At 43.0% G+C, this 24,891-nt stretch overlaps 1 protein-coding gene across 5 annotated transcripts in view; it reads left to right on the top strand.

The window, feature by feature from the left end:
- Nucleotides 1-22,208, top strand: part of PALD1 (phosphatase domain containing paladin 1) — a 195,616-nt gene extending 173,408 nt beyond the window's left edge. For all 5 annotated transcript variants that reach the window (XM_032782734.2, XM_032782736.2, XM_075072629.1 and 2 more), the window contains one exon: nt 20,119-22,208. In XM_032782734.2, coding sequence (XP_032638625.1) covers nt 20,119-20,268 — 150 coding nt within the window. In that variant the 3' untranslated portion in view covers nt 20,269-22,208. The remainder of the gene's footprint in view (nt 1-20,118) is intronic.
- The last annotated feature ends 2,683 nt before the right edge of the window (nt 22,209-24,891 follow it).

Below are 24,891 nucleotides of genomic sequence, written 5' to 3'. Positions count from 1 at the left end.
ACAATCTCAATTCCCTCAGCCTCTCCTCATAAGTCGTGTGCTCCAGCCCCCTAATCACTTTTGTTGCCCTCCGCTGGACTTTTTCCAATTTTTCCACATCCTTCTTGTAGTGTGGGGCCCAAAACTGGACACAGTGCTCCACATGAGGCCTCACCAATGTCGAATAGAGGGGAATGATCACATCCCTCGATCTGCTGGCAATTCCCCTATTATACAGCCCAAAATGCCGTTAGCCTTCTTGGCAACAAGGGCACACTGTTGACTCATATCCAGCTTCTCATCCACTGTAAGCCCTAGGTCCTTTTATGCAGAACTGCTTCCTAGCCATTCGGTCCCTAGTTTGTAACAGTGAATGGGATTCTTCTGTCCTAAGTGCAGGACTCTGCACTCAGGGCCAGCTCCAGGCACCAGCTGAGCAAGCTTGTGCTTGGGGCGGCAGATTCTACGGGGCGGCATTCCGCCCAAACCTAGGGCGGCATGGCCGCTTTTTTTGTTGTTGTTCGCTGCTCTGGCCGCCCTGTAGGGGGTGGCAGCGCGGAGGAGAGCGCCCTGCAGCAAACTCGGCAGGGCAGCCTGTGTCGTTCTCTTCCCACCAAGCGGAGCGGAGCCCTCCCGGCAGGCGGTGCGGCGGTCGGGGCCGCATGGTGAGCACCCCGCTGAAGCGCTGGCTGCCCCCTTGTCTCTCTCCCCCCACTCCTTCCCCTTTCCCCCCCCCATTGGACCAGGCACGCACTCTGCAGCACAGGGAGTCCTCTGGCTCCGGCCGCCCTGTAGGTTTTTTGTTTTGTTTTTCCCCTGCTTTGCTGGCCATGCTGTTGTTTCTCCCCCTGCTTTGCCACTCCAGCCATGCTGTGTTCCCCTCCCCTTTGCCACTCCAGTTGTGCCGTGTTTCCGCCCCCCCCCCCCGCTTTGCCGCTCCAGCAGTACCATGTCCTACCCCCCGCTCCAGCTTTGCTGCTCCAGCCACTTCGTTTTTTTTTTCCTGCTTTGCTGCTCCGGTGGCCCTGCCCCTTTTTTTTCTTTTCTGCTTGGGGTGGCAAAAAAGCCAGAGTCGGCCCTGTCTGCACTTGTCCTTGTTGAACCTCATCAGGTTTCTTTTGGCCCAGTCCTCTAATTTGCCTAGGTCCCTCTGTATCCTATCCCTACCCTGCAGTGTATCTACCACTCCTCCAAGTTAAGTGTCATCTGCAAACTTGCTGAGAGTGCAGTCCACACCATCCTTCAGATCATTAATGAAGATATTGAACAAAACCGGCCCCAGGACTGGCCCTTGGGGCACTCTGCTTGAAACCAGCTGCCAACTAGACATGGAACCGTTGATCACTACCCGTTGAGCCCGACGATCTACCCAGCTTTCTATCCACCTTATAGTCCGTTCATCCAGCCCATACTACTTTAACTTGCTGGCAAGAATACTGTGGGAGACCGTATCAAAAGCTTTGCTAAAGTCAAGGAATAACACATCCACTGCTTTCCCCTCATCCACAGACCCAGTTATCTCCTCATAGAAGGCAATTAGGTTAGTCAGGCATGACTTGCCCTTGGTGAATCCATGCTGACTGTTCCTGATCACTTTCCTCTCCTCTCTAAGTGCTTCAGAATTGATTCCTTGAGGACCTGCTTCATAATTTTTCCAGGGACTGAGGTGAGGCTGACTGGCCTGTAGTTCCCCGGATCCTCCTCTTCCCTTTTTTTAAAGATGGGCACTATAGTAGCCTTTTTCCAGTCATCTGGGACCTCCCCCGTTCGCCATGAGTTTTCAAAGATAATGGCTAATGGCTCTGCAATCACATCCGCCAACTCCTTTAGCACCCTTGGATGCAACGCATCTGGCCCCATGGACTTGTGCTCGTCCAGTTTTTCTAAATAGTTCCGAACCACTTCTTTCTCCACAAAGGGCTGGTCAGCTGGCACTGTTTGTATTGTTAGAAAAACGGAAGGCAATTATGGTTTGGCAGTGCATGGATTCCCTGAAATTTCCTTTCTTTACTCCTCTCACCTCCATGCTGTAGCCAGTTCACTGTCCTTCTAGACAAATAGGAGAGGATGGCATTCATTTTAGTACCCATCAGCATCATGCTTTGATCAGTCAAAGGTCACTGCTGAGTGATGCTAGTTACCCCCCTCCCTGCCATCATCCTATCTGAGATGAAGTGCATCACAGCATTCGCAAGCTCAGATCTATTGGAGAAAGTTGCACCAATTTATTGAAGGTGTGATTTTTTTTTTTAAACTGATTTAGTTAAAGTGGTGCAAAAGGCTATGTGCATGTTCTTAGTTTGGTGTAAACCAGGCTTATTTTGGTTTAGCTTGAAACAGTTAGGAATCAGTTTAACTAAACCAAAACAAATGTGCCTACACAGGGTTTTGCACAAGTTTAATTATGTCGCTTTTTTAAAAGATAACTTCTGTCATTGCAACGGTTTAACATCCTAGCACTGGTACAGTGAGATTTCTTGATGTTCATCACCAATGCAAATTCCTGGCATCACTGGGACAATCAGTACAAGTGTAGAAATGTGAAAAACAGAAGCCATCTTTTCCAAATGGCCTGTGTGGATACCTGGAAAATTTGATCTCGTTGCTGCATGTAATGTTGTTGACAAATTAGAAAGTATTCAGAAAAGAACTACAAGAATTATTTAAAGTTTAGAAAAACTGCCTTTCCAGTGAGACATGAAAGAAGCATCTCAGTCTATTTAGCTTAACAAAGAGATGGTGAAGTGATTTATTTGATCATGATCGATAAGTACTACATGTAGAGAAAATTTCTGGTAGTAGAAGGTTCTTTAATTTAACAGACAAAGGCATAACAAGTTCCACTGTCTTGAAGTTAAAGCAAGACAAATTCAGACTAGAAATAAAACATATGTTTTTAACAGTGAGGGGAGTTAACCATTAGAACAGCTTACATAGAGGTCTGGTTTGTTCTGTTCTTTTAAATTTTTTTAATAAAGTTAGGGTGCTCTAGATCGACCAGAAGTTATGGGCTTAATGTAGGAATCACTGGGTGAAATTCTATGGCCTGTGTTGTGCAGGAGGTCAAATTAGATTATCTTCATGTCTCTTCTGGCCTTAAATCTATGGATGAAATCCTGGCCCCGTTGAAATCAATGGGAGTTTTGCCATTGGCTTCAATCATGTCAGCATTTCATCATGTGAATTACTGCCACTATGACATTGCTCCTTCCTCCCTGCCCATTGCACAATTACCTTGGAAGAATAATAATATTGTCTTTTTAAAGTAAAATAATGAGTATTTTTCTGATTCTTTATTAACCTGTAGTTTTGCCATAGTACAAATCTAAAAGTAGTATCACCCATTGTACTGAAACATACAACTCCGAGCTCATGTATATGTTTGCATTGCAAACTAGAGGCTTGATGGGACTAGAATATTCGAAAGGGGCTCCATTCAAAAATTCTCTGGGTGATGTCAAATGAAAGTAAGTAACTAAGTGAAGGTGTCCAAGCTGAATGCATTAACGTTCACACCTAGATCAGCTCTTAAAAGGTGACCTGGGAAGGGAAAATATTGGGCTCGTGCTCTCCTTACTGAAGTACTGTATGATGAAAGTCTGAAAGCTTTTGTGTGTAGGAGGAAGGGGATTGAAGAAGATGGCAGGTTTCTGCTTTTTTGCCAACCCGCCTCCCCCCCGCCTCCCCCCCAAGTTTGTTTAAGCCTTCAGAAATTTAGGCCTTGTCTACCCTGGCAGACTGATGGCTGAAGTCACATCACAAAGTCAAGGTGTGAAAAGTGACAATTGAGAGGTGAAGGCGAAATTTAAGTCAGTGGTTTAAAACTTTCACTAAAATTTTCTCAGTTGGGGACTTTAAGTACATTCCTGTTCGTATTAGACACTTCAAAATAACGTGTACTAGAATTTCAGTGGTGCTGCCACATAACAGCTTCCACTTGAGATCCATAGAATGCTGAATGCTCCGACCTTTTGGAAAATCTGGCCTCTGATTTAGGTACTTAAATAACTGTAAGCCCTACTTCTTTTAAAAATCTTGACCTTTAAAATTTTTTGTACACCTCTATTAGAATCAATGACAGTGAACGTGTTTGGATAAAGGAATCGTCTTTTTGTTAGTCGTCAAGAAACGCAGCCTTTCACACTTAGGTGTTTGAGCTTATAGCAACATACTGTGACGAGGCTAAGACACCGAGCGTAACGTCACACATACAGGTAATAAATCGATTAGCTACCAATTTTATACGAATATATAAGTTGATTGTGCGCGTCCACACTAAGCACATTAATTCGATGGTGTGCGTCCCTAGGTCTGAGGCTAAGCACGATTCTGGAGCGAGTGACTGTGGGTTAGCTACTGTAAAATAATGAGGCCAAATAATGTCGATTTCCGTCCACACTAACACTATTCCAATATAGTAATATCAATTTTAGCATTACTCCTCTCGTTTTGTAGGAGTACAGAAATCGATTTAAAGAGCCCTTTAAATCGATATAAAGAGCAGTGTAGTATGGACGGGTGCAGCATTAAATCGATTTAACGCTGTTAAAATCGTTTTAACGGCGTAGTGTAGACCAGGCCTAAGACAGTGCAGCTGGGCTACTGTAGTGCTTCAGTGCAGACACTAACTGTGCTGACGGGAGGGCTTCTCTTATCAGCCTAGGTACTCCGCCTGCCTGAGAGCCAGACTACTGGGGGTTGGGTAGATAAACAGCATGGCTCGGAAGTGTGGATTTTTCACACTGACCTATTTTCCTAGTATAGACCAGGCCTGAGACCCTAGAGGCCTCTCCAACGAGGGAGAGGCAGACTTGCAATCACTGACATTTCTGAGGTAAAAATCAAACAGAAAACAATTATTTAACCCTCCCTCCCCCGCAACAAACAGAAAGCTAGGCCCTCCCTCACTACATCATAAAGATGTTAAACATGGATACAAGCCCAATTTTTTTTTAAAAAAAGAGCACACTTTTGCAGATCACCTTGACTCCTAGTCAGAAGTGATTATTCCGGCTGAACCTTTTGAAGTTATGAAAACTGTCTTTGGAAGAAGGGAATGGACAATATAAATAATAAATTCACCCCCACTCCACAAACTTGACCAAACCATGCTCTGTCTTTAGTGCTGGCACATTGGTTTCTGCATCTGAAATATCAGGGTCCCTCTTGGGGAATGGTTATATTCCAGTGGTAATTGCTATGACTGAGACAGCTGCTGTCAGATGGGAGCAGCTGAAGGGTATGCATATATTGTGAAGCCTGTGAATTCTGGACTCAGATTGCCCCCATCCTTCTCCCTTTTTCTTTCCTCCTTCTACCCCTTGGCTGCCATGGTTTCCCTGTGTAGGGGAGATTTTTTCAGGAATTTACCAGTGTACCCTTTTGTTCTTACTGTCTCCGCGCACTGAACTTCAATACATCTGGGTTGCTGTTGATGTGTTAATCTCAGTCCGTGGTTTAGTCAGATGGACGTGCACAGAAAAGAATGGAATTTTTGTGCATTCTTGATAGATTAGGACTGATTTGTCAGCTTTTGCAGCTTTGATGTTCTGCTTGCTCGTTTTTCTTTACTGAAGTGAGTTTAGCAACAGTAAGAAGAGAATTTGTTCAAATATGTGCTGGAAAAAGTAGCCAGAGGGAGCTCCTCTCCCTGGAGTAATAACTGGACCACTTTTGCCATCCTTACCAAGGGACAGGAGAGTGAAAATATCCCAAGTAATCTTATGATGTTGATTTGATAATGTCACCAGTAAATCAGCTGCTTTGCCTGTGAGGGTGCCATGGGAGGGAAACTTGCTGCAAGTATATTTCTGCTACTGCTAGTCAAGTGCTTTTTGGACTAAGCTAAAGGAGACTTAGCATATTTTGATGGTGGGAGGAGCTACTCACTATCTGGCTTTTGATTTCTAGCAAGGACTTCCATGAGAAGGTTTGGGATGGATGCAGGGTAGGATGTGGGGCTAATTAAAGTGTTTGTATACATTTGCTTTGTGTGGCCATACTTGCAGAGATATTTGTTTTGCGGAACCATGTTATCTGACTCTTGGATCTGGCAAATCTGGAGTTTTCTGTGGTAGCACCACAGCATCCTGCATTAGTGGGCCATTTGGGAGCATCTTAAGCTATTTCTTTCAAGAGTTTGAGCAGATATCTGACAACCAGGTACAACTCTACAACAATCTAATATAGTGGGAACCCCTAAAGGTCAAAACTCGCTAACCTCAATTTCTCACCTTCATCTGGGGGGGTCATGGCCACAGCTAGCATGGAGGGAGATCCATGTCCCACCCTCCCAGGATAGTGTGGAAATATGGTGTGTATTGTATCTTAATTTTAAAAACCTGAGTATTGGATAGGAAGGAAACTAAGGACCCATCCATCATACAAGTACAACCAGGTTTTTGCAAATATTCTGTGAACGCCTTTATCTGTTAGGTGTGTTTGTAACCATTTGTGGCCCCACAACAGCATTTTTCACAACACAACCATGTGTCATCTGAGTTTGTGTATCCACACCTACAACACCGATTAATGATGTTTGCACCTGTGCCTTCTGGGAAAATCTGAGCAGCTATCCTGTATTGCCTCAAAATATGCATAAAGTGGTGTCAGTAACACATGCAGCAGTGTGCTCTGGGATGTCCCGCATAGCTGCTTACACAGGCATAGGTATGGGGTCTCATTCACATGGTAAAACAGGTTACAGGAACACAAACGTGCTGGCGTAGGCCCCTTGCAAGGGTGAAATGTGGTGAGTTGCCATGGTTACAAACTGAGTAGAGACTAACCACTAACTCGTTACAAACATAGTTCACAATTGTACTGCAGACAGAGCTTTAATCGTAACTTTGGGATGATGGGGGTTGCAACACCCGTTTACCTCTTCAGATCATGGCTGTGTGTGTGTGTGTGTATATGTGTGTATGTATAAAAATGTTTGTAATATGAATTTCCATTTCTTCTGCATGCTTTTTCTGCTGCTTCTCTTTCCTGGCTTATGCATGTGGCAAGTATCCTTAGAGGCTTTCTTGTCCTGGAAGTAGTTTTTTGATTTAAGATGATTTTATCTTTTGTCTGCCAGGAGTTTTGTTAATGGGGCCTTGCTAGTGTAATTTTCTTTCAGTGCACAGCATAGGTGTACCCCCCTTCCCTTCCCCCCCCCCCCATAAAATAACACACACTAAAAATCCCAAAACCTTCAATTCCCCCAAAGTGATCCCCCAAAACAAATCACCGATAGTTTGAAATGGTTTGGCTATTTGTACCTCTCTAAACAAACAGAACAGGAAACAATACAACTCTTCAAACAAGTCTGGGCTGGGTCAAGTCTCTAGGGGATGAGGTCATGTTGAGGAAATGAGGGAGATAGAGTGCAATCCATTAAACTGAAAGAACGCTTGTTGGGGCAGTGAGGCAGAGACAGGCTGCTTCTTTCTTTTTTTTCCTCCCTTCCCCTTCTCTCTTTTTTTAAGAGGTATTAAACTGCTCCTTGAAAGCATTCTCCTCCTCCTCATTATTCCCAGGCACAAAGGGCTTTTTGAGGCTTCTCCTTTATCAGCACTTTGGCATCTCTCATATCCAAGCAATCAACTCTTTCTGTGCAGCAGTCCTACTCATTTGAGACAGGGAAGGTTTTGTAGATGCGTGCAAAGGTTGGTTGAGTTGGTGACCTCTCCACATCTCTCAATACAGAGATTAAACTTGTGTATGTGGAGTGTAAGGGGATGGAGGGGTTAGCTGAACTGCACATTTGCACAAGCTCTGCAGAGGTAGGCAGTCCAGGAAGTGTCAGTGCACTTAAACATAAAACTCAAACAACATTGTTTCATTTGCCTAGAATTAAGATTACTCATGTGTAACACTCAGTAACACAGTCAATGAAAATCAAGAAAATCACTGGTCAAGGCAACCTTTATTCATGTGCTTTAACCCTCCACAATCAAGGGAGTTCACTGTGGAAGTGAGGGGTCTGAGTAGGTGTTTGGGTGTTAAAGGCTCTTAGATGTCCCCCATCACTGTAGAATGGGCATGGATCAGTGTTCATGTCGTGCTCCCAGTCAGTACCTGGCCCAGGCCAGGGAAGCTGATGATCCCAATCAGTGGACCAAATTTGGGGATGAATCCTGGTCACGTGCCACCTGAGGCATGTTGTGCATATGAAGACTATAGAATCAGAGCACCTGTAATACCAACCTTGATGCATCCTCTGCACATGTAACAAATGCTCTGTTAACATCTTAAACTATCACGATGCTCAAATCCTATATCTTAAACCCAAGTTAGAATTCTTTTCAAAAACGTAAATGATGGCTCCTAGCCGCCGGAGCTGAAAGGGAGCAAACTCCATTCTGCTACCTTGGCCAGTTTAATCTTTTGGCATCCAGGTGATCAGACTTCCTGTGGCAGTGTAGCATGATAGGATGTCATGAATTCTGCCAGCAACAGTTAACCTGGACAAACTAAAAGGGTGGTGGGGAGAAAAATGCTAAATATGAAGCAGCATATTTGTCAATTTTCTCCTTCCTCCACTGTTTTCTGTAGCAGATTGTTGTTCTCGCTTCACGCAGTTGTACCCATTGCAGTGTAAACATACCCCATTGCACTTCTCACCTGGGGAGTTTAAATTAAAGTTAAAAAGTTAAATATTCTGGCAAATTTCAGCCCTCTCCCATGTCTCAGTCCTTCAAAGGCTTGATCTTAGAACTAAGGGAATGCATACTGTACATGACACAAATCAATTCTGAATGCTTCTCTGTAGTGAGGCCTAGTCTGAAATACCTGCCCCCTATACAAAGCCATAGGTTTGTTTCCTCTAAATGCACTTCTTTATAAAAGTCACTGTTCTATTTTTTTAAAGGAATTACTGGGTCCCAAAGACCCTTTTCATAAGCAGAATTCATTGTATAAGGAAGAATAAGCTTGATTTGAACAGCATAAACTCTGAGTCTGAAACTGCAAACCACAGGTCTAATTTCTCCAGGGAGAAAATACAAACTCTATTTCTTAAATGTCATTCATACATTTTATTTTTGTATATATGTGTGTGTATATATACACTGAACTTCTATAACGAGCCACACCAAAACCCTGGATCCAGACAGCCTGAACTTTGGAAAAGTTCTGATCTGGAAAGAAACATCATAAATAAATGATTTATTAATTTATTTGGATTTATACAATTCAGACATTAGAAAAACATACATACTCTGGTCTCTGTGCTTCATATTAACAATGCAAATACTATACCAGCAAAACTAAACCTAGCAACTTCCCCCAAACCAGAAAATAAAATAAAAACTAAAACTACCCGAGTCCTAGTCTTGAACACATCTTCCCCCCTTGGAACCTGGGAAAAGAGATTAGCTTTGCAGTATTCCCTGAAGGCCAACAGATTCAGGCTATATTGGTGTAATGTGGTTCCCTGCACCTTAAGGGGACAGTGGCCTGGAGCTGATGAATCCGATACAGTTAGCCCTGCTTGCCACATCAAGGATGGAGTGTGGGGTGTAATTAGTAGAACGAACTGAGTGTGAAGGAGCTGATTCTCCTATGACAAGCAGCAGGAAGCTGCAGAGAGAGAGAGAGAGAGGTGCCCTGGGAGAGAGACAAGAGTGAAGCTGGAGTGAGAGACTTCAGCAGAAGTTTGTGAAGGCAGGGGTTGGCTACTGGGCAGGAGGAGGCTTAAGCGGGGGACTCTGAGAATATGTCTACATGCAGTTAAACACTCATGGCTGGCCCATGCTGGCTGACTCAGGCTCTCAGGGCTCAGGCTAAGGCATTGTTTAATTGTGATGTAGATGTTCAGACTTGGAATGGAGCCAGAGGTGAAAGTAAGCTGGACTGGACTGACTTCTCCAGGCTGGCGATTTAAAGGCCCTGGGGCAGCCTGGAGAAGTCAGTCCAGCAGCCAGAGCCCCGGGGTAGCGGCAACAGGGCTCCATTTGCAATTTAAAGGGCTTGGAGCTCTGCTGCAGTAGTGGTGGCCAGAGCCCCAGGCCATTTAAATTGCCCCTGAGCCTCGGGTCTCCCAGCGCCTTTGCAGCTGCCTCTCCAGTATAAGTCCTTTAACTTACTTTCACCCCTGACTGGAGCCCAGACTCAGGGACCCTCTGAGCGGGAAGGGTCCAAGAGCCCAGGCTCCAGCCTGAGACTGAAACATCTACATTTCAATTAAACAGCCCCTTAGCCTGAGCTCTGCAAGCTTGAGTCTGCTGGGATGGGCCAACCATGGGTTTTTAATAGTAGTCTGGACATACCCTGAGAGTACGTCTGCACTGCTATTTTTAGCCCCAAGATGTGAGCCCTGTGAGCCCTGAGTCAGTTGACATGAGCTCTGAGACTCACAAGACTCACTGCTGAGTTTGTTTTGTTTTTTCCCAGTGTATATGTACTCTTAGTCATTTGAGACAATCCAGGCAGGGTATGACCTGGGAGACCCCAGCAGGAAAGAGTGGAAGTGTGGACTTGGGGAAGCTTTGAGAACTTTATTTTGGGTCTGATTTTGTTGTTTTAATAAATCCAGTCCCAAAAAGAGGTGTGGATGAACTAAGAAGAGTTGGTTTGATTTTAGGGGCCCTAAGCTGAAGAGGAAAACTGAGGCAGGGTGCTTACAGAGGGAGTCCAGGTCACGAGAGGGTGCTTGGGAGGTGTCCAGCCCGTTTACAATTAGACTGAGATGTACTAAATTCTGAAGTTCAGAGCCATCCACAGAGAGAGCCCTGTTAGCTGCTCCAACTTTATTACACTAAAAATGTTCCAGACTGAGCACCTCTAATTGTAATTATGGTGATAACAAGTTGGAAGAAAGACCTTATTGTTAGTGTACATGTGTGCGTAGGGCTGTATACATTTATAAAATCTTCTCCATGCATCTGTGGTGCATCTCAATTGCACCTAGGCATCAAATGCTAAAATAAAATTGAAGACGCAGTATCTGCAAGTGACACATACTCTTTGGCATTTGATTTTGGGCTTTGAATTACTCTTAAATTTTGTGCAAAAATATTGTTTTAGACGTTAACATTGAAGGGAAACCGGGAAGACACTAAATTTGCACTTAAAGAGCCTCTGTACAGTGAAAAAGGATCTTCTGAGATTAAACAAACAACGAAGAGGCAAGTGAGATGTATGTGTGTGGTGTTTAGTTATTGAGTCATTCTGAGCAATGTAAGAAGGTAAAATAGAGTGGACAAAGGGAGGAGAGAGGGCTGGGATTCTCTCTTTTTTAAATCTATGCATTGAGATTAGCCTCTCTCTCATTTGTGTAGGCAGAAAGTGGGGAGTCTCTGGCTTGTGTGTTGTGGGAAAACCTCTTCCCCTCTCTGTCTCAATTAGCCCTGTTAATTCATATTGGCATGTTTGATCTTTTCGGAGAGAGATGAAAGGGGCATCTGCCAACTCTGGTTACAATCAGAGCCTGCCCAATCTCGATTGAAGGGACTGTGCTGGAAAAGGACATTCATCACTTTGAGGGGAGGAAGGGGGAAGAGAAAAACGTCACCAGTGCCCTGCCCAAATCAGGGGTGTAGAATGCAAGGGGAGGAAGGAATGTTATCTGCGCTGCCTTACCCAACGTTCTCTTTGAAAACAAAATCGGAGTTGAAACGTGCTCCGCTGTGTTCAACTTGAAATAGCTGAGGGAAATGGCACCTCATTTATTTCCTTGTTTTCATTGTCAAACAGTGGGAGTGGGGAGGGAGAGGCAGCCTAAGTGCTTCTAGTGCCCTGAGCAAAACTGAATTACAGAGCTAGTCTTGCCCACCCTCTTTCTTCCCTCACATGTGTGTGATTAGACATGAGAGTATGAAGCAACAGCTCTTTGCTACCCAAACGAAGCATTGGGATTCCACTTCAAAGGTGCCAGCAGAAGCCTCTTTGTGCTCTTACCGCCTGTTTACACACACAAGTTGTACTTCTATCATTAAAGCAGTACAACCCCCACTGTGGCTCTGTCAGGAAAAGCTGCTTTTAGCTATTCTTGTACAGGCGGGGGAACAAGCTATACTGGTATAAGTTACCTTTATGCAGATAAAACTGCTTCCAGACAAAGTATCACACCAGTATAACTCTAGTAGTATAAAATCACACCCCTAACCAAAATTGTACTGTTGGTACAATTTTATAAAACTTATACCAGCGTAGCTATGTTGGTCAGAAATTATGCTGCTGTGTCTGTCTCCCCATAGCGCTCCTGCCGTCAGGAGTGTCTAAACTTTTTCTGCCTTATATGTTCCTACATGGAAACTGGAGTCTGCACGCCATTTAATTCTCTGCTCTTGCATTTGCATAGAGGATTTCATTATTCTTAAACACGCTTAGTGGATGGGAGGGCCTTGTCTAGTCTGGAGTAGCTTGTCTAGCTTGTTTTATTGGCAAACTGAACTCACATTTTGTTTTTTTTTTTTTATACTAATATTTAAAATTTCCCTTGCCTTTGCTTCCTTTCCACTCTTAAGCAGCTCTAAAGTGAGAGGTTCAGGCTGTGCCCTGGGGATTCGTTTAGAATGTGTTTTGTTTTCCTGGCTCATAACGCCACCTGCATTTCAGGCATCATAAAATGAGGGGGTTCAGCACTCAGAGCTAGAGAGAACAGGGTACACTAGCACCATGAGCCCCCTCACCACTTACAGCCACTAAAAATTCCACAGCACTTTTAAAGAGTGGTGTGTTACCCTGGTGTCCTGGTCAGATTCCAGCCTGTGTCATTATACTTTTTGAGGCCTGATTCTCCTTTTACTTACACTAGTAAATGAAGTTACACTGTGAGAGGAGAAGCAGGGCTTTCCTGTCTAAAGTCCTTCTGTCGTTTCAGTTGGATACAGTATCGCCCTCACTCCCCCTAACATGTTAGGTAGCATCACTTAAATAGTGGCATGATTCCACTCTAGAAGTGACTCTTCACAGAGGCAGGTGGATGATCCCTGTATATTACCTCTGTAAAGTGCTTGAGATGTTTCAGAATGAAAAATGCTATATAAATATAAGCAAGGCCCTAGGTCTTATGCAGCAGGAAGGCAAGGATTCAGGAGTGTCTTCCCAAGCCTCCACATCCCCGAGGCAGTGTAGCGAAGTACAGAACAGGCTGTGCAGGATACCTTATTTTAGCATTTGATATTACATTAATGTTGCAGTACCCTTACATATTCAGTGTGTTGCTGATTTTATTTTTATATTAATAATGCAAGATTGCATTGTGGAAATTATGGGGATGAGGAGGAAGCTGAGAGTTTTAGTAGCTATGTAGGGGACAGATGGGGTGGGAGCTAGTAATATGGAGAGAGGTGCACTTCCTCTTTCTCTTTTGCCTTCTAGACAAGGAGGGTGACCAGACAGCAAATGTGAAAAATTGGGACGGGGTTGTGGGGTAATAGGAACCTATATAAGAAAAAGACCCCAAAATTGGGACTGTCCCTATAAAATCAGGACATCTGGTCACCCTGTAGACAAGGGTGAAAGTCTCTTTAAGTTTGGGGAGAGAGAACTAAATTCCTCATTTCCTACTCCAGCAAGCATCCACTGCATCCTGGCCTACTCTCTGCTTCTACTCCCAACAGTGGAGTAGTACAGACTATGTATGAAATAGTTAACAATGATGACATATAAGGTACTTCATTAGGGTTCAAAGTGAGATGGATGGGAGGAGTTCGCACTTCCCAGAGTTCTAGTTTCAAGGAGTGAGCAATTTCAGGCAGGTTTGACTGCATTGGTATATTCACTTTACGTTTTGCAGGCTTTCTTTGTGAGCATAGCAAGTAGAGACTTAAATTTTTTAAAAACTAATGACAGCTGAAATTCTGGAGCTAATTCAGAGAAAAAACTGCCCTGGGTCCAGAGTTAGCTGTACCTCAGTTCCCTTTCTGGTCTCTCTAATCACACCCTCAGGGGATAGGCCTCTGGCTCTGACCAGTTTTGCATGGAATTTTGCAGTTCTCCCTCTCTTAGGCCAGGCTTTGGTCATGATATTTTGTACACACCAATCGCTTATCACACCGCAAATCTGATTAGGTTCCAGGCACCTGTATTTCTTCCCTCTGGGAATCTGTGACCCGTGCTATTGAACAACAGCCTTCTTAAAGTATTTTTATTTAGTAGTTGGAACAAAGCATTAGAGAAACAAGAAAAGATTTTAAAACAACTAACAGCTGACGCACACATTTAGTCTCATTACAGGAATAGAACAGACCCAACTCACATTCTCTTAAACCACCAAGATCTCTCTGTGCATGTCTGTCTCGATCTCTCTCTCCCTCTGACTGGTTCCTTCTCACAGGTTCAACGAAGTGCCACCCTTCCCGTGTGGGGCCTGGGTCAAATTACCATATTGCTGAATCATTCTTTTGTTTATGGGCCCAGGTGTGAAATATCCTGGTGCCTGACAGTCGGTTTTTCCAGTCAATTGAGCATGTGATAGGGCCTCTCTGGGAGAATGCCCTCTTGATGGCTGCTGCGGTGTTTGGACAGTTAGATCCATTCAGTCTCAATGGGTTGTAATCCCTAACCTGATGCCTGCCTGTCTCCTGTGGGTGAGTGTGTTGGAACTGTCTGCTCCCCTTTGATAGTCTAACACACCATCTTAGAAGTCAAGCACATAGAGCACATTATGATCACAGACTGAAATGCGCAATTGATAGACACTTCTGGCCATATATCATCACAGAAGGACAATTATGTGACTGATTTACATGGCCATGTAATCACATTATGCAAGAGGACCTGAATACAAAATGGTATGATGATCACCATTTTCAGCACCTTAGAGTACAATGAACCTACTGATAGAATTAAGAAGAAGGGTTCTAAAGTGATATTTATTGTCTAAACAGTAAGGAAACATCATGAAGGATTGACCTAACGCTGACCAATATTGAAATGATTTTTGGCCTGTTGAATTTTGGCAAAGGGGAAAGTTATGAAAAAGTCCTTATTTTATTCATGTGCAAATGAGTCCCCTCCACATTATATAATAAAATAGCAGCTCCTCTGCTATACTCTTCAGTAAATCACTAATTAGGTGCAAGATTGGCAGCTAGCTTCCCCAGGCTGACAGCAACTGGGTGGAGAGACAGAGGCAGATGAAGGGTGTGTGTGGAAGTGGAAGTTCTGGGAAAGGATAAGATCAAGTCACTCGGAGCATCCCGGTGCTGAATTAGAAACAGGCATTGAGACAGGAGCTCAAACAAGCAGCTGTTTATTCACTGCAGCAGCTTTGGCCACGTCTATGCTACGGGATAATATCGAATTAGCTAAAATCGGTTTTATAAAACTGATATTATAAATTCGATTTCATGCGGCCACACTAGGCACAGTAATTCGGCGTTGTGCGTCCATGGTCCGAGGCTAACGTCGATTTCTGAAGAGCGTTGCATTGTGGGTAGCTCTTTCCGTAGCTATCCCATAGTTCCCGCAGTCTCCTCCGCCCCTCGGAATTCTGGGTTGAATCATTATTATCGCGGGTGGTTCTGGGTAAATGTCGTCAGTCATTCCTTCCTCCAAGAAAACATCAGCTGACAATCCTTTTGCGCCGTTTTCCCCTGGATTGCCCTGGCAGACGCCATAGCACGGCAACCGTGGAGCCCGTTCAGCTTTTTTTTTTTTCCGGCACCGTATGTGTACTGGATGCCACGGAGAGAGAGGCGATACTCCAGAACTACACAGCAGCATTCACTTGCTTTTGCAATGATAGCAGAGATGGTTACCGTCGTTCTGTACCGTCTACTGCCGGAAAAACTGGCAATGAGATGATGGTTATCTCTCCCCTCTGTACTGTCCGCTGCTATCATGAGTGCCCCTGGCTGAAATCGGCCGGGGGCGCAACACAAAAGCAAAATTGGGATTGACTCACTTGGGACTGAGTCAATCCCTCCCTTATGGTTTCTAAAAATAGAGTCAGTCCTGCCTAGAATAAGGGGCAAGTGTATTAGAGGACCAGTGTATCAGAGCACAGCTGCTCCGTGTCAGTATTCACAGGGGGTGCCCCTGCAACAACCCCACCCGTTGCTTCCCTCCTCCCCAACCTTCCTGGGCTACCGTGGCAGTGTCCCCCCCCATTTGTGTCATGAAGTTATAAAGAATGCAGAATAAGAAACAGAGACTTGTTAGTGAGATAAAATGAGGGGAGGCAGCCTCCCGGGGCTATGACAGTCCAGGCAATACAGAATCTTTTCTTTACACAGGAAAAGGAGGGGGCTGATGAAGCTCAGCCCCCAGTTGCTATGATGAAGACATGGTTACCAGCCGTTCTGTACCATCTACTGGGAGTCATTCCATTTTTACCCAGGCGCCCCCGGCCAGCCTCACCTGAGGCCAGCCAGGAGCACTCACGGGCTGATGGTGATGATGGATATCAGTCATATTGTACCGTCTACCACCAGGGAGGGGAGAGGAGCGGATACTGCTCTTCACTGCTGCAGCATCGCGTCTACCAGCAGCATTCAGTACACAGAGGGTGACATTGAAAGAAGTCAAGAAATGATTTCTTTCCCTTTTCTTTCACGTGGTCGGGGGGGGGGGTGTGAAAAACTGAGGCGCTATTCCCTGAACCACGCCAGACACTGTGTTTGAACCTACAGACATTGGGAGCTCAGCCAAGAATGCAAATACTTTTCAGAGACTGCTGTGGACTGTGGGATAGCTGGAGTCCTCAGTACCCCTCCATCCATGAGCGTCCATTTGAGTCTCTGGCTTCCCGTTACGCTTGTCACGCAGCGCTGTGTATCCTGGAGATTTTTTTTCAAACGCTTTGGCATTTCATGTTCTGTAACGGAGCTTTGATAGAACAGATTTGTCTCCCCATACAGCGATCAGATCCAGTATCTCCCGTACGGTCCACGCTGGAGCTCTTTTTGGATTTGAGACTGCATCGCCACCCGTACTGATCAGAGCTCCACGCTGGGCAAACAGGAAATGTAATTCAAAAGTTCGCGGGGCTTTTCCTGTTTACCTGCCTGCTGCATCCGAGTTCAGATTGCTGTCCAGAGCGGTCAGTGGTGCACTGTGGGATACCGCCCGGAGGCCAATAACATCGATTTCCATCCACAGTAACCATAATCCGATATGTTAATATCGAATTTAGCGCTAGTCTCTCATCGGGGTGGAGTACAGAAATCGATTTAAAGAGCCCTTTATATCGATATAAAGGGCGTTGTAGTGTGGACGGGTACAGCGTTAAATTGATTTAACGCTCTTTAAATCTATTTAAACGTGTATGTAGACGAGGCCTTTGTTAACTGAAACATACATTGGGCATGATTCTCCTCTTGCTGATATCAGTAAAGAGGGATAGAGGTAAACTTACCCAGACAACCTTAACTTCAGCATGTCCTGACTGAGTGGTTTGCTTTGCACCTTTAACATTCTTTATTGTGTGGGATGGCATATAAAGCACAGAATCTGGTTTATGTCTATATAACATCTTCAGTAAGAATCCTGATGACCAAACATTTGAGACCTCTGGTCTCACTGGTTTGGTAGAAGACTTCTCCCTATTCCAGCCTCTGTCTCTCACCGAACTGTGTGGGTCTCTAAACTGATAGCCTCTCTTTCTTAAGAAACACTTTGACACATGCTGGGTAACTTCCTATATGAGTCTTTATCTTCCCACTGAAACCAAATGACATTATGTGGATGTGGCTACATGGCAAACCCTGTCTATATTCACTCTTATAGCGCCTTTCTCTAAATGGAAGCTTACCTACCTGTTGTTTTTTCCTGAGTACAATAGCCGTAATGCTTTTGTTGCCTATGTAAGTGCTGAGAGCATCTGAAAATCTGTTGTTTTTTTAAATTATTCTATAGGACCATGGATAAAAGGTGAACTATCCAATAGCTTTTTATTTGAAAGATATTGACTATTTATCTAGTTGACAACCTTGGGGTGATACACTGGTTATCTTCTATCCCTATGGATAATACAGAGTGCTTCTCCTAATGAAGAGGCTGTCATGCATTATCAGGCTGCAGGAGCTGTCTGTTCAGAGAGCCCAGGCATTAACAGAAAAGGAATTGATTGTAACAGGACTGTTTCCTTAGCATGCCCACAGCAAGGGCAGTGTATGTACGCTGTTTAAATCTGTCTCCCTTCCACCCCTGTTCACTTTACATATCCATGAGGGGGGATGGTTGAGGCTAAGTCTGAGGTACTTCAGGGGAGGCGTGTGCCTGGCTTAGGGATAAAAGGAAGTCTTTGGGCTGAAGTGCTGTCAGTCCCTCTCTGCCCTTTCACAAGCACTACATTTTTAGCAAAAACAAGGCAACACTGTAACTTTTCCAGAACTCGGCCAAAGCTAACAAACCCTGAAAATGCTAACACAAACAGTTAAAAAGTGGCTTATAAAATGTTTAAGCACCAGATGTAGGAAAGTACGAGGTTTAATTTGTTACCATATGTATGACCATAGTTCAAGCTTTTGTTGGGTTAAGTATGCACTGGACCTGTCACAGCTCCTCTAACTACCCGCTCTGACAACAACCACAGCTCCTTTAGCTACCCAGACAGCTGTTGGAAAGTAATATGGTAAAATACAAAATTTCCAATAAGTTCTTGAACTATATTGGGGACAACTTTTTGTTTGAGAAAGCGCAGGAAGTAACCAGGGGAACAGCCATTTTAGACTTGATTCTGACCAACAGCGAGAAATCAGTTGTGAATCTAAAGGTGGAAGGCAACTAGGGTGAAAGTGATCATGACATGATAGATTTCGTGATTGTAAGGAAAGGAAGGAGTCAGAGCAGCAGAATAAGGACAATGGACTTATAAAAAACAACAGACATTAACGAGCTCAGAAAACTGGTAGGTAAGGTCCCATTGGGAAGAAAATATTAAGGGATAACGGAGTTCAGTAGAGCTGGCAGTTTCTGAAGGAAATAATATTAAAGGCAGAACTGCAAACTATCCTGATACGAAGAAAAGATAGGAAGAATAGTAAGAGGCCAATATGGCTCCATCAGGAGCACTTTAGTGAACTGAAAATCAAAAAGGAATCCTACCAAAAGTGAAACATGGATATATTGCTAAGGAGGAGTACAAAAGAGTAACACATGCATATAGGGACAAAATCAGAAAGGCAAAGGCACAAGATGAATTACACCTAGAGAGGAATATAAAAGACAATGCAAAGAGTTTATTTAAATATATTAGGAGCAAGAGAAAGTTGAAGAATGTGTAGGTCCTCTACTTAGCAGGGAAGGAGAAGCTAATAACTGATGACATCAGGAAGGCTGAGGTGTTTAATGGCTGCTTTGCTTCAGTGTTTACTAAGAAAGGTTAATGGTGACCAAATACAACTAATATTAACAACAAGGGGGAAAGGACACAAGCCAAAGTAAGGAAAGAACAGGTTCAGGAATATTTAAATATGTTTGAAGTATTCCTGTTGGCAGGGCCTGATGAAGATCATCCTTGGGAATTTCAGAAATGAGCTGAAGCAATTTTGGAACCATTAGCAATTATCTTTGAGAACTCATGGAGGATGGGTGAGGCCCCAGAGGAGTGGAGAAGGGCAAACAAATGTCTACCCTTCATCCTGAAAAAAAGTAGATGTATTGTTTTGTTGGTGGCATTAATAGATATTGTATGACCCAGTACACCCAAAGGTTTGGCTTTTGGTGATTTGTTTGTTTTGGTTTTCGGTGGGGATTGTGCCAGGTTGGTGAATCATGCTAGTACTGCTGAAAGGAGCTGTTAGGAGACCGGAGGTGCTGCAGTGTTGTTAAAGATTCCTGTAATAGGAGAAGTTTTGCGCAAAGCGGATTCATAGACTCTAGGATTCATAGACTCTAGGACTGGAAGGGACCTCGAGAGGTCATAGAGTCCAGTCCCCCTGGAGGGAGAGAAAAATCTTGTTTTATTTTTCCCTTTCTTTCCTTAGAGATATGCAGAGCTGCAGCAGTGAACATCTGCTGCCTTCCCCCATTACTCACATCATTGTCCCTACCATTGTATAGAAAGCACATTTCTGTAAGAGTTGCCCTTCTTGTTTTGTGTGGTTTTCTTTTTAATCCTGTTCACTTACTCAGGGGGTTTTACATCAAGAGCAACAGGAATGTCATCCTGGTAAACTTCTGCGCTCGGTACAATCCAGCCTGTATACTCAGAGGAATTTAAGACTCTTCCTTCTCCCTTTCCCCCTCCTTTGCTTTCAGGTGGCGGCCAAGGCTGGAGTTTATGAGATCCTGAATCAGCTGGGGTTTGCTGAGTTTGAGAACCTAGAAGACAAGTCTCTCTCCAAGCTCCGTTATCGCTGGCAGGAACAGAGCCGTAGCCAACTTCCATTCCGAGGGGAGTTCATTTAGGACCCGACGCTGTGAGGCACCTTAGGAATTTCTACGTTTCTCCAGACTTGGCTGGTTCTCTTGCTTTTTATGGGGGTGGTGGGGGGAATTTTCTTAAGAATTTGCCTTAAGGAAAGACTTTGTTGCCAGAAAAATTGGAGGGGGACGGGACACACCTTAAACTGACTTTAAAAAACAAAAAATTATAGTGTTCTGTTAGACACAATAAAAAATATTGTAAATTAAATAACAGGTGTCTAATTGAAAACATTGTGTAACCTTTTAAAAATAGCTCTGAAATGTTTAAAACACAATCTTCTGAATTTAGTGAATGTATTAGCAGCAAGTGCCAAATTTTTCGTGGCCTTCCTCACTTTCCCACTATAGCAGTGCAGTCTATGCACTATATATATAGAGAGAGTCATATAAATGTAAAAGAATTTGCAGACCAACTTGGGATTCATGAAGAATGCCATAGGCACTAGAATGAGATCTGGATTTTTATGTTTGTGCATATTTATTACACTTTTTAAAATTAAGTTTATTAACAAACTGGAGGTGTTTGAGTAAAATATAAGCCAGGGGTCGGCAACTTTTCAGAAGTGGTGTGCCGAGTCTTCATTTATTCACTCTAATTTAAGGTTTCACGTGCCAGTAATACATTTTACGTTTTTAGAAGATCTCTTTCTATAAGTCTATAATATATAACTAAACTATTGTTGTATGTAAAGTAAATAAGGTTTTTAAAATGTTTGAGAAGCTTCCTTTAAAATTAAATTAAAATGCAGAGCCCCCCGGACTGGTGGCCAGGACACCATGGCAGTGTGAGTGCCACTGGTTACCTACCCCTCATATAAGCCAATAACTTCCCATAGCCCTGCCACAGTCAAAAGCCTTTTTTCCAGTGCCTAGACGCTTCTGCTGCAGTAAGGCACCAAAGTTTCTGTTTAGCAAAAAGCCACATTTTGTGGATCCAGAAAGAAAAGATGAAATCTTGGCCCAACTGAAATCAACAGGAATTTTGCCATTGAAATCAGGATTTCACACAATGTATCTAAAGCAATTAAATAAAACCGTCACAGAGGAAATAATAAAAAAACAGGGATTGGAAAGATGGAAAAATAAAGTGAATCAAGAGTGTTCAGGTACAGAATAAAGTCGCATTCCCACTGTCACATCTGAGGGAGAGGCTGGTTGCAGAAGGTTTGGTGAGCAGAAATGAAATAGTCCAGGGCTAACATGAATAGGATGACAATAAGATATGAAGTACAATTGCACAAGCATGCAGTCTATCTCTTTCCGAATCGGCTGTCATCGGCTGCCAGCAGTTCAGAAGGTGCATACATCAGAAATTAAAAAAGTGAATTTTTTGAAAAAGTTAAAATACCAAGAGGTGTGTGTGTTATTTGGAATTGTTCCTATTGCTACTTCAAAATCCAGGCACCAAGGCTTCTGTTTACCAAGCATTTTATTTTTGGCTTCTTTCTGATGGAGCATTTTGTTTTGTTTATCTTTTATAATTGCAAAGCATCAGATCAAGTATTTTACATCTCCGGCAGGATATTTTCGGGTTTGAATTATTTGCTGGTGATATAACTGAATAGATAAATTGGTAACTTGCAAGAGGCAGTTGCTATTTCTTTTGTTACCTCTAACAGCCATCTGACAGCATAAAATATTTTCACTTCTCCTCATCACCTATCGTAACTGAAAGGTGGTTATGTTGAAGTGACATAAAACCAAATTAAACTTGATCATTGAAGGTAGTTTATAGCACCAGTATGCAGAGAACTTTGAAACAGCCCTGTTCTTTATTGATTTCTGTTATAAACAGATGTATATCAATTTTTGTATTCAGTTCCTTTCCTTTCTTATAATTGAACATATACTGTATTTTTTGCAAAACTACTGTACAGCTGTATGCCTCCACTTTGTTTCTAAATTTTACGTGATCTTTTGGGTTTCTCCATGTGTGTGTTTATTTCATTAAGGTTAAAGATCTTTGTGGGAAGAAGGGTGCCTAAATATCTTTCAGGATCTGTGCCTAAGTGTTCCCTGCTTCACCAAAACAGTTTTGCAAGAAATTCTTGTGACTAACCTGATAACTTCATGTTTTAGAGAGTGCTACTAACAAATCTATCATATTACAGGTTTCCTGAAAGTTGTACCTTTAACATTTCTTATAACTGGGCAAAGACCATTGCGTATCTCCAAATGGACATTTTGTTCCTTAAAGATACGATGTCTGGGGTGAATTCTGGCTCCATTGAAGCCAGTGGCAAAACTCCCAGTGAGTTCAGTGGAGCCATGATTTCACCCCTCATGTCCACATGTCCATAGGCCATGGACATTTGATTTATGGTTTCAGAAAACCTCTCTCTTGTACAGAATCTTCCTTACTGGGCTTCAGCATTATTTTCCCTAGACTGTCATAAGGCAACAAAAATGGCAAAAAAGCAATAAGCCTAAGTACTGGGTAAAGCAAATTTTGGTCCCTTTACCTCTCATAACCAGTTCTAAGAGGTGTATTCAAAGCACCAAGCCTAGAAGAAATTGGAGACAGACTGTGCCTGCCCTTTCCTCAACGAGGACTTCATATAGATCCTTTCAGGTGTACAAGGCTCTGGTAATTCAGTGGTTGATGCAACTGATGTTCTTTGACATCTCTTAATGAAATTAAAACTACTCTGAAAGGGGATTGTTATCTGGGATCTAGGTACCTGTATATGGGAAATTTCTGGGGCCACATTTTCCTCTTGTGCAACCGAATAGAATGCAAACTCCTCTGAAGAATGGATGAAGATGTATGATTCATTAACAAACTTTTGTTTTATTTTCAAAGGGAGTATTTCTCTTTTGACCTTGTCTTGGGTATTTTTGAATGCCACTTTTTAACCTATGGACCTGAATGACCCAACTGCATGCTTTTAAAATGTAATATTTTGCTAAACCCCATCTTTGTCATATCATTTCCTCACCATGAAAATGGACGGAGTCAGGCAGGAAGTGGCTGAATCTAGAGGAGGAGAATGCTCTTTGAACTCATATGCTGTATCTGAGTTACCACAGTGATGCAAAGAAAATACAAGCCCATTAAAATGGGAAGTGGCTCAGTTTTGGAAAGTTTACCTTGGTGTGGCATGGGCTCATTAATTTGGCCTCACCAGCAGACATTTCCTACCTGTAAGTACTGCTATATTTTACAAAAGTTTAAACTCCAGCTAGTCATAAATTATCCCCTCAAGCTGGCTATTGACTCTATTCCCTGTGAGCTACTGTCCATAGAACCAATCTACTGTACTTGGTTATAAGATGCTGGCGTAGCGCATCTTTGGATACAGTGTTGGGCACTGCTAATGTTCCTGTTTTCCAGGATTGCTGAGTGAATTCAAACCAGGATCCAGGAGTTTGGAAAGTCCACAAGACTGCCACCAACTTCTCCGCCATTCCCATTAGTCTGAATTTAAACTCCGCCTATTAGTGCTAGTTGAACAAAAAAAAAAATGTTCAAAGCAAAGAAGAACAAATCATTCACAAAAATTCCATGAAATAATAATCCCATTTTTTAATTAACTCCACTGCCTATGTTGACTGGTTTGTAGCTAATATCAATAGTACCAGGTATTTCACAATGGTTTATGTACAGCCTGCTAATATGTATGAGAGAGCTGTATTTTTTTAAAATCCAGTCAGATATAAAGTGCTAAGTAACCAAAGTGCTGTTTGTATAGCTAGCTTTGTGTGGCAGCTAACGCATGGTTCTTGCTCCCCTGGTTGTTTAAGACATCATACGTATTCGGGGAATGACCATTGCCTAGTGGGTGAGACATCCATCCTGTGGGTGGCAAGCACCACAGAAGGTTGTCTGTTGAATTAAGTCATCATTTTCAGAGGAGCTGAGTGCCCACAACTCCTCTTAAAGTCCATATGAGTTGCAGGTGCTCAGCAATTCTGAAAATCAAGTCCTTTGAGTCCTTGGGGTATCTGCTCCAAATGTTATGGGCAGTAGTTGTGTGAAGGAGGAAGGGGTGGGGAGCTCACCTGCACTGGCCCTTCATTTGTGGAAAAGGCCAGATGACAAGGGACTTAGAATAAGACCAAAAGCAGTTCCCAGGTCTGGTCCTATTATTCCTCTTAAACATTCATTACTACCCTTCATTTCTACTGGCAAATCTGATTATTTTATTTTATTTATTTATTTTGTAGTTGCTCAGCCTTGCCCTGGAGGGAGACCAGAGTTTCTCTAGGTTGTGGGTACAGTAATGTCAAATTATCCTTGAAAACACAAAATAGCAACTGGAACGTCTTTAATGTTACAAAATGTTCTGATTAGCTTTTAAAAAAATATTCATTTTATTACACCTCCTGCCATTGCACGCATATAGAGAAAAAGCCCTTTTCCAGCTTTGTCAGTGTAGATTAGAAACTTTAATGGCATCACTTCCCACCACCCCATCTTTTACATCATGCGTTTTAAAGAGCAGCTCAAACTTTGGGAAAACTCAAAAGAAAAATCCAGGAAAATGACCTTTAAAAAAAAATAGGAATTTTGTGTGTGGAAAAATTGCCATCGTCAATGTTTTTCATTTTTATAAGAAAAACTTAGTGCCTTTCTCAATATTTTGAATTTTTTATAGAAAACGT

The sequence above is a fragment of the Chelonoidis abingdonii genome, chromosome 15 (assembly GCF_003597395.2).
Source record: "Chelonoidis abingdonii isolate Lonesome George chromosome 15, CheloAbing_2.0, whole genome shotgun sequence".
Classification (NCBI taxonomy): domain Eukaryota; kingdom Metazoa; phylum Chordata; order Testudines; family Testudinidae; genus Chelonoidis; species Chelonoidis abingdonii.
The sequence above is the reverse complement of the archived record's forward strand: the minus strand, read 5'-3'. Positions and strand labels throughout refer to the sequence as shown.